Source organism: Musa acuminata, chromosome BXJ3-9 (genome assembly GCF_036884655.1).
Source record: "Musa acuminata AAA Group cultivar baxijiao chromosome BXJ3-9, Cavendish_Baxijiao_AAA, whole genome shotgun sequence".
In the NCBI taxonomy this organism is placed as follows: domain Eukaryota; kingdom Viridiplantae; phylum Streptophyta; class Magnoliopsida; order Zingiberales; family Musaceae; genus Musa; species Musa acuminata.
Window position 1 is genome coordinate 6,189,052 of NC_088357.1, and position 10,774 is coordinate 6,199,825.

Sequence of the window (10,774 nt, forward strand, 5' to 3'; positions counted from 1 at the left end):
GAACGGAGTTCCGCGTATAACTGTTGTGCGGACCCTTTAGAGACGTTGGATCTAAAAGATGATGTCTTCCGAACAGATCGGACGGTTGTTTATTTGGTGCCCTTAATAAATGGAATTAATGCATAGAAAATAGATGGTGTATTAATATTTGAACAAAACTTAAATCTACCATAGGAACTTCATACACAGATAGAAAGACTATGATGATCCTAAATATATCATCTTCAACTTAGTTGATATAAACAGAGAAACATCTTTTGGAATCTATCAAATTTTTTATACGGTGACAAAAAAAAAAAAGATCTTTTTTTGTTTGAAAGAATTTATTACAGTTATTATATAAGGATAATATTGATCTCACTTGTTTGGTCATCCACTGATGGTGAATAATTACATAATATAAATGCAATTCAAGAATATCCAAGAAGTACTAAAAACAAAAAGCTGTCCATATGACTTCATATATAGAGAGAGATTCATGTTTGCAGAACTTCCATCTCTGGGCTTTCAAGCAAGTCATGAAACTTACAACATATCTCTGTCAGAATTCTTGTGGTATGCAACAAATGGAGATCACATGATGTATTATTAATATAATGATTATTTACATTTTAACAGGAGAGATGCAGTTTATTGTCTGTCATATGCAACTCCAATGGTTTTTGATTCACTAAATTGAAATGGTAGCAAGTGGCTTAAGGATAAGCTCAACTATGTTTCTCAATCATAGGCATGGATCCTAGGCATTTGATAAATGGAGTGGTATGGAAAAGATGATCAAGCAAGTCAACACCTTCTCACTTTGGGTGGTGTCACTGATGACACAATGATATTTTCTACTGAATAAGACCTTTGCAATTAGGTTTTCTTTTCTGAACTTTTGAGAACAGGGTTCTCCTGAACCCTTTCCCTTTAACATATCAATCTAGCATAGCTGTCTTCGAAAACAAGATGTGATTTTGGACCAACCAGATTCAGAAAATGACTTGCTCACTGTGTTGGAATAATTCCCTCTGCCATTATTGTTCTCTTTAGGGGATAGCAGACTTGCCTTGTGAACTAAGACAAAGCATATCAATGGGCATATGTTGTCAGGTTTCATCTTGAAATCTCATTTCACTACTCTTGAAATAAATTCCCAAAGTATTCATCTCAGTTTTTACTAATCAAAATGTACTTTCAGCATATGCATAAACATAACTAATAGCCAGTGACTCATAGGTGAATCATATAATATTCCTCCAGAAAGAAAAAAAAATAGTCTGTCTTCCTTGTGCATTATATCTTTTCATGACAATAATGCATTAGCCAGCATTTGATGGAAGCCATGACTTTCCAAAGAACTGTGGAACATATGCATTCATTATTAGTGACAAAAGGATTTGACTCAAATGTTGTAGAAGTGTAGGTTGTTGAGCTGTGTCCATGGTTGGAAAGAGTTAGATGCAGAGTAGTTGGTTCTTAATTGAGATGTGACTGAACCTAATAGAGGATAACAGGTCATCCAACTCTTAAGATGTTCTGATCATTTGCAGGAAGATGCTGAAACATGTGTGCCAGTCTAAACTGTGTCCAAGCATTTCAACAATTAGGCATCTATTAACCAAACAACTGCCAGATTAAAGCATCAATAGTCTCACCAAATTTCTTATCAGTGGATTAACCTTATTTTCATCTGACAGCCTATTCATGTCCTTTCCTTTTTTTCACATCAGTTTCATTAATGTAGAATAATAGTATTCTGAATTCAATTATTTTATAGAACCTAGTAATTTGACCATTATAAAACATCTACAAGCTTTATATGACAAAAGTTACAGTAGAGCTATCAGAGTTACAGTTTGTCCTGAGGAAGAAACACTTTTTTTTAGCAGGAAATAGCTAATAAATTCAAGCTGAAGTACAACTGATACACATTGGCAGCTCCTCTTAGCTCACAGACTGTTTATGTGATGGCAAAAGAAAATTATTTGGACAAAGGGATTGTTTTGTTTTCTCAAATAGATAAGCCTACAGCTGAAAATTCTATGCATTAGTTGTTTGGTTGCCGAAATTTTAGCCTGCAGTTTTGAAACTTCTTTGGCATGATTGGCCACATTGCAAGTACAATGTTGATGAATAGAAGGAAGTCAGTGTGGTGATGTACTGGTTATGCCAAAGTCCAAAGATCCTAATCTAATTTGGTGACTTGGAAGCAGAGCAATAAAGAACTTTAGGACAAGGCCTTGTCACCATGTTTCTATGAATTGCCCACCTCATCTAATAGGATTTGATCCTAATCCCTTCTATCACATGATATAACTTCCATCCATACATGGTTAAAACACGAAACATGTTTTGTTCTGACAACAACATGCATCGAGAAGGAGAGGAATGCAATTGATACTCTGAACAAAAATGATTAGAGAATTATTGGTGTGAGAGTTGCAGAAAGTGTAAACAAATCATGCATTCATTTCTCACAATCCAAAAACACAGAATCCAAAGAGGGGATAAATGACAAACCAATAAGTTTGGGAAATCACAAAGAAAGCAACGATCTCTCTCTCTCTCTCTCTCTCTCTCTCTCTCTCGGAGTAAGTTTATTTAGGGTTCCTACAAGAATGTTCAACACCTCCACAGATGCTTCAGATCTACAGAAGTCGTACAAGGAAGGTACATAAACCATCACCACACGCCCGGTTGCACTGGTTCTTCCAATGGCTACCACTGTAGCACTTCATTGTGAGCCTGGACTACACTCGGGCACACCAAAGGGCTCACCTCATTCGAGTTCTTCAAGCCTTCAAATCCATTGAAGAAATCCAATCCTTCGAGCTTGACCAAATCGAACTGGAACAGTTCGTCGAGATCAGTTGAAACGCCCGGCAGCGAGGAGGACGCCAACGAAGCAGAGTCCTCACGGAGAGGCTGCGGGAGCGGCGATGAAGGAGCAACAAGAGGACTCTGGTAGCTCACTCCATCGCTAGAAGACCTCTCTCCAACCTCGCCGTGCAGCTCTCTGATGCTTGTCGAAGTCCAGAAATCATTCTGGCCCACACCATCGATGACGATGCCAAGGCCTCCGTAGTCGAATCTGTCGGATTCTTGCTTCGCGCTACCGATGCTTCGGCACTGCCGACGGTCGGTGCGCTGCTTGCCGAAAAGCTTCTTCTTCAGCTTCGTGTTCCAGTAGTTCTTGATATCGTTGTCGGTCCGTCCAGGCAAATGTGCAGCAATGATCGACCACCTGCGATTCCACAAGAAAACTATAATCAGGACGCTAATTATATATGATGATCTAAAGATCAAAAGACTCGCGGTCATGACCTGCTACCGATGCTGATGTAGAGGCTGCAGATCAGGTTATCCTCGTCTTCGGAGAACCCTCCGTGCTTTATGTCGGGTCGGAGGTAGTTCAGCCACCGGAGGCGGCAGCTCTTGCCGCAGCGTTTGAGGCCTACCTTTCGCGGCACAGAACAAAAGTCAAGAGTAGGAGCGAGGAGTTCGATGTGGAACCGCAAAAGGTATCGAGACAAGACCGTACCGATCTTTTGGGGGAGGGTGATCCAGTTGCCGCCGGTGCCGTGCTTCTCGACGTAGGACCTGAGCAAGGCGTCCTCGTCGGGAGACCATGGTCCTTTCTTCACGTTGGCCTTGTCACAGCATGGGGCTCGTCCCATGGTGGCCGCTGTGGCTTTCTCCGCCTCCTCGTCCTCAGGCCCGAGATGATGGCTTGTCCATACGCAGTGAATTAAGTAAGCGTTGTGTAGGCCCCGCTCATGCGCCAAAGTGGTGGGACCAATTGGTATAAATAAATAAAGAAATAAAAATTCTAATCCAAAAAATAAAGAAAAATTCATTATAAATTTAAAAATAATTAATAAGACAAATACGTAGAGAAAATTACTTTCTCTACTTAATGAATGTAAATCTATATGTTATTATATTAGAATATTTTACCATTTGATTCAAATACATACAGATTAATTTACACAACAAGAAAAGAAAATTAAAACGTTTGGTATTTCTTGGATTTTGATGCTGATATATTTTCCTGACAACAAGAAACCCTGCTCGTCCTTCTTGGGTTAGAATCTTAATTCCTTTTTCTGGTGCAGCCATCATCCTCTTCTGCTGTCTGCAGTACGGCATGTAGCGTACAGTTTACGTTGTATACTGCACGAGCTCGTAGAAAATTAAGACACGGTGTAGTTGCTTCCAGTGAACACTTGGGAACTAAGCATTTACCATATGGGCTGCTAAGGACTCGATTCGTCAGCAATGGAAATCACATGCTCTAGGAATTTAGTGAATGCACACCCCATGATGTACCGAAAGCTGCATGGTTAATTAGCGCATGAAAGATGATTGAGGTTTGAAGAGATCGATATAACCTCTTCTGTGACTCTTATTACAATCGTCATATCGATATCAGGCCGATTTGTGCATTTTACATGGATGTATGTATTTATATATTGTGTATACAAGTATTTACACTTATATATTTGTTTTTGGAGATAAAGGGAGACGCGTCCCGTCTAATCTTCTTGGCGATAAGCCGCTATTGACGTCCGACTTCATGAAACCCTTTCTCAGGCGGCGAAGTATAAGAACTCAACACTGTGAGTCCAAAAACATGTATAGAACTTCGATTTGTGAGTGCTAAAACGATGGAAGATGAGGATCGGAAGGAGTTGTTCTTCTTTTGAAGGTAGAATCGTATAAATAAAGAGCATTCAGAGGTTAGAGTCAGTGTTGGTGTAATAATTATTAGTAATCGTATGAATGTTGTTCTTCTTGTTGATACTAATATTATGAACAATGACACGAGACATGAATGTCATCGTCGTCGTCTTTAGCGAGTGCAGTGCAGTGCAGCAGCTAGCAAACACTGTATGCCGCGCTTAATGAGGTTGACATGGGCGTCTTGTTTAACCTACTCGACACCAACCTGCAGCAGTAGTCATCCTCACACGCAATCCAAGGCGTTGTCTTCTCCCACTGTTTGTTCCCCATCAACAAAACCGGTGGCAGACAAGTCAGAAACACACGAAGAATAAGTTATTCCAGAAGCTCTTTTATGAGACGGTCCTATGTATATAATTTCTGATCTTTGCAATGATAAATACTTACGTCTGAGCAATGATTGGAGACAGAGTTTTTGAACTTTTTCTCTTTCATGAATAGATATATTGACTTAGGAGTAGTGTTCTATAATTAATAAGGTTTTGAAACACCAATTGCTCTTCATCGGATTTGAAAACCTAGACAGATAATGTCCGGTTATGTTTCTTCTCATCTTGATGATGGATGACAGGGGGCTCTAATGCGCGACGAGAACGATGAAAAAGAGGAAGAAAAAACAGTAGAAAAAATTTGGGGTTTTGTTCGTCCAAAACTATGCACGATTAGGTGCCAACTATTGGCCTTCTCATTCGTGTGGCTTCAGATAATGCCGTGTCTGCTGCTCCTGGTTACAGGTGCAAGAAGTGGACAAACCCTAATGTGACATGAGTTTTCCGAGTGAAACACACATTGATGGTTGCCTGCTGCCAAACGAGGTCGTGGCCGAAGTCACCCTTGCAACGCCACCAGTCCTATCAGAAGAGAGAAGAGCGACAGAACACCAGTCCTATCACAAGGTAGAGAGAGAACACGCATTGATGGTTGCATGCGGCCAATCAAGGTCGTGGCGGAAGTCAAACCTTGCAACACCATCAGTCCTTTCATCACACAGAGAGAAAGAGAGAGAGAGAGAGAGAGAGAGAGAGCGCCATCAGCCCTATCAGAAGAGAGAGAGAGAGTGAGCGAGAGAGAGAAACCTAAAATCAATCCTTAAGCTAATCATACTTGCAACAAATACGTAGAATCTTTGATTCTTCAGTGAGACATGAGAAGTTCACCAACCCCTCTTTATTTTATTTTATTTTTATATTTCTTAGTTTTTAAAATGATTTTTAGTATATATATACATATATACATATATGTGTATATATATATATACATATATATATACATATATATATATACATATATATATACATACATATATATATATATACATATATATATACATACATATATATATATATATATATATATATATATATATATATATATATATATATATATATATAGTGAGTACATAAAGAGGAATTTTATATTTGAAGGAACATATGTGCTATATTAATATTTGTATACATTCTAACTTGTTAATTATGCATAAAAAGATATTAAAATCTGTACTTAAATTGAAATTTGAAGGATTACAGGCAATATTTGGAGCCCAATCAGATTGAGCTGAGCCCATTTGGCCACATCAATATCCTCAATTGGCCAAGTTCTTCTTGATCAAAAGGCATCGGGGCGAAGACATTTCCATGTAATGGTTTCGTTGACCGTCGCTTTGAACAACATCTTAACTCATAATTAGAAACGATGACCACTAATTATTCATGATTATAACGTATTTCTAATACAATGTCTAAGTATAGCAATCAATGCAAAATTGGCTTACTGCTGATTTCCTGTGATGAATGAAAACAAGAATATTTAGTGTTGAAAATGAACGTATTTTGCATTAATAAAGTCGATCTTGGTTTGAAAGCAATAAATAATACATCATTATTTTATTTTAGGTCGTAATACATCTCTATTCTTCATGTATTTTATATGATCATTGCCGATTGATTGTTCATATGGCTCTCATGAGGAAGTATTTAAATCATTAATCATATCACATCAAAATCAAGACATGAGAAGTAACCATAGATTTTTATTTGAAAACTATTAAAATCATTTAATTGCATAACAAGAACCAATGTTGGAAGGCAAGGTTTTGACATTAATTTTTCTACACTAATATGGTTTTGACCTTTAGTTTTCCCTCATCAAAGAGGTGTTGACTTTAGCTGTTCTCTACTCATTGCCTTAGAAATGTTTTTTTTTATATATGAATTACACATGGATCACTCAATGGCATACACTGTTGATTAAGTCGCTTGGGAGAGATTAATCCATGGTTACAAGCAACAAATATTCTAAACTCACTTGTATACGATAATTAGATCCCTTATCAACACCACATAATCTCATCATAATTATAGGTTCATCCATCAATCAAGTCTTTCATAAATATTCTATAACTCCGATCCATGTCGATAATTAATCTTCACTTCTAATTCAACTCCTCTAAAAACCTGATTGTATTTGAGATTCTACAACAACAATAATGATAACATGAGCAATCTAATGCCTAGCTATCTGCATCGAAGGACTCATTAGGAGATGTTGGAGAAAGTTACCTATGAACACATGCAGTGATGGAGCTTCACAATGATTCGAGCAAGCCTCACATTATGTAATGTCACTACCTAAAGAAGTGGGGTCTTCTTTCTCATGCTTTAAGAGAGTCGGTGCCTTAAAGAATGCAATGAAATGCACATATGCTACTTTAACAACTTACTATATCGTATTATTTTACTCTCTACTGATATGACTGATGGAGATTTCCTTGGACAGGTTTGGAAGTATGACGAAAATTAGGCAAAATAATGTTTTCGACAAGATCGAGTCTCGAATTTATCCGTCTAAATTTAAGTTTAAAGAGATCTGATCTCATCGCAAATGTTCTCTTTCAATTATGTTATTTTTTCTTGCGAGATAAGCTTTATAGTTTCTACCATACTCGAGAATCAAATATGCATACTATTTTATCTTGAGGTTTTAGTTTCCCCTATTCGAAGGAAAGTGGTAATGGTAATGGAACCTCCACTAGCCTCTAGCATGGAGTTGTTTGACTCATTTGATCCTTTTTTAGTACACTTTTCTGGCTTTTCCATGTTGATTGAGAAGTTATTCTCTATTCATGTTGTCTGGACACTGCTTAGTGGGAGTGTGCCAAAGTCAATCTGCAACTCCACATACCTAAACAAAGATTATGGCAGTCTTGTCATACTAATCACAAATTATTCTTAGTGTTCTTCAAGACTGTTGGAATGTTATCTACTTGCTTAAAAGGTTCTAAGATCAAACTAGCAAAGAGAACATATAGGCATTGTTCTTAGAGGAAGCCAAGCAAAAGATGTGGCATTTGGATTCATCTTCTTGATTGAGTACTCAATCAACAACATTGAGTGATGCATTCATAAGTCCTATCCTAATCCCATCCTTAAAAATTCTTTCACACTTAGGCTTTTAACACTGGAATTATATATGATTGATGACAAGGATGTTAAAACTATCAATACATAAGCAAATCAACCATTTGCATGAAAGCAAGGGATAGAAAACAAGATTGTCCAACCAATTCCACATCCTGTGATGTATTGTTGCAGTGCCAATTCTCCCTGTCCTTTTGACTCACTCCTTACCTTCTTGAAAGCAATTAATTGGTGCAATTATTCCATTGAAAAGAAGAATAGATCAACTTGTGATAGTTGAATTACCTAACAAGCACCACTCAACCAACATTGATTAGATAAGTTCAAATGAGGCAGAATAATTATATATTCCTTTTTTAATTAGTTACATTACTTTTTGTAATTATATATTTCAGACTAATTATATATTACTTTAACATCTCGGTTCCTATACTTTCAAGAATTATATTAGGATCCCTATATTTAAATAAAACATTTATATCCTTATACAGGGTTAAAAAGATAATTTTATAAGATTAAAAATAAAAAAAATTATTGGAGTAATGAGGTTAAATATTTCACTTTTTTTTTTAAAGTATAAAAATCAAGATACTAAAGGTAAACTAATTACATAAGATAATATATATAATTAGTTGAATAATTTTATAGTAATAAATTAATTACTCACAATAAAAATAGATCAAAAGCAATAATTGGTGGCATCAGACATTACTACTTCCTATCAAAATCAGCTCTTTGAGATTTTTCATGATCTATACTTTATAATGTGATTTAAGCAGCGAAGAAATCACAATATTTGACTAATTATACAAAGAACTTATCCTAAGGTTGCATCAGCTCTATATAGCAGATGAATTAGCTGGCTAATCTTGTAGATTATGCATACAATGCAAGAGAGGTGGACAACCAAGACGTGTTAATGGAGGGCATGTCGTGTCCATTAATCTTGTAGATTAGCTGGTAAGAGTTACTATATGGCAGGCATGAAGCATAGTTAGCTGCTTGGTGCCAATGTTTGAAGTGGAAAGGGATGAAAGCAGACAGGCAATAATAGCAAGAGAAAGAGAGAATTAGTAGCGGCAGTGAACGCATGGAATAGGCATTTGGGGTTTCGCATGTGAATCCACGTAGTTACCGTATGCACCCTTTCTTCTCGCTTCAGCTTCCGGAATCCTATTTGCCAACCGATGTCAGCGTGCGTGTCACATCCCATGACACCCTCCCATGCTTTCCCTTGCTTCATTACTTGGCTGACAAGCATAGACACCGCTCCCTTTGTCTCCTCTCATAGAAGGACAACCCTTCTTGGCCATGGAAGTGAATGACGATAGAGACGACGTGCAGGAGACTGCGCTTTCTCTTCGACTCAATTATGATGGCGGAAGTAGTCATCTCTCGACCGGCGATCATCCCCGGCCACAGGCTGCTACCCCTGTTGAGCCCTCTCTGACCCTTGTCCTCCCAAGCATGGCCTGTTCGGTGAGTGGAGTCGTCGGCCGGATGCCTTCTTCTCATAGTGTGATATCATCGATTTCCGGTGGTCGTCCCTCTAAGGTTAAGAGGGAGAACGATGGCAGGATCAGCGATGAGGAGGAAGACGGTGCAGCTAGGAAGAAGCTCAGGCTCACCAAGGAGCAGTCTGCCCTTTTGGAAGACAAGTTCAAGGAGCATGCTACTCTCAATCCGGTCTGCCTTCTCTCATGAAATCTTCACCATTAAACTACGCATAGATTACTAATCTAGTTTGCGTTTATCCTCTGTTCTACGATCAGAAGCAAAAACAAGCTTTGGCCAGGCAATTGAACCTTCGTCCTCGGCAGGTCGAAGTATGGTTCCAGAACAGGAGAGCCAGGTTGGTGTGTCATGCAAACCCTATACATATACCTCTCGCTTCTGTTACTCAACTCGACTGCGTCTCGTTGCAGGACAAAGCTCAAGAAAACCGAAGTCGAGTGCGAGTTCCTGCGAAAGTGCTGCGAGACGCTGAGAGAAGAGAACAGGAGGCTGCTGCAGGAGATACAGGAGCTCAAGTCGCTCGACTTTCAAGCGCCCCGATACATGCATCCCCCCGGGGGCGCCGCCGCCGGTACCTTCCAGACGTGCCCATCGTGCAAGAACAGAGACGAAGGCGGATCTCCTGCGGTGGCCCCGAAGACTCGCTTCTTCAACCCCTTCGCCCACTCGGCAGCGTACTGATCGGGAGGCATAATAGCCTTCTTCCTTTACTTAGGGTTCGGGCGAGATGTATGTCTGATACTTGCCGTGAGTTCCGTCATAGACAATGTCTCATATTTCTCTTGGTTTGATTCCATATTCCCTATGAAGAACACAAACACAAATCAATACTTGTTAAATTTTGTATGTTAGTCAATCGATGTACAGAGATCTCAATAATGAATATTGCCTGAAGAAAACTAGCTTTAATTGTACTCCTTTTTAGAGCAGAATGATGGAAATCATGCCATCGTATAACTCAGACTTCTTTTTGTTGAAATGGTAAGATCGATCCCTATTCCCTTCTTCACATTTTTTGATGATAGAAAATAAGTTGCAATTGTCATTTTTTGAGTATTCATTTCATGGGAACTGAAATGACTACTAAAGAAAGTGAGAAGAGAACAGGAAAGCGA

General features: G+C 38.5%; 2 protein-coding genes across 2 annotated transcripts; one reads left to right on the forward strand and one right to left on the reverse strand.

The window, feature by feature from the left end:
- Nucleotides 1-2,436: 2,436 nt before the first annotated feature.
- On the reverse strand, nucleotides 2,437-3,698 carry LOC103997338 (transcription repressor MYB6). Its single transcript, XM_009418518.3, has 3 exons — nucleotides 3,527-3,698; nucleotides 3,310-3,439; nucleotides 2,437-3,229 (listed from the first exon to the last, which is right to left on the reverse strand). The coding sequence occupies exons 1-3, from the start codon at nucleotides 3,660-3,662 to the stop codon at nucleotides 2,704-2,706; spliced, it is 792 nt and encodes a 263-aa protein (XP_009416793.2). The 5' UTR covers nucleotides 3,663-3,698; the 3' UTR covers nucleotides 2,437-2,703.
- Nucleotides 3,699-9,300: 5,602 nt separating this feature from the next.
- LOC103997337 (homeobox-leucine zipper protein HOX19) lies at nucleotides 9,301-10,774 on the forward strand. Its single transcript, XM_065166174.1, has 3 exons — nucleotides 9,301-9,830; nucleotides 9,917-9,996; nucleotides 10,070-10,774. The coding sequence occupies exons 1-3, from the start codon at nucleotides 9,456-9,458 to the stop codon at nucleotides 10,338-10,340; spliced, it is 726 nt and encodes a 241-aa protein (XP_065022246.1). The 5' UTR covers nucleotides 9,301-9,455; the 3' UTR covers nucleotides 10,341-10,774.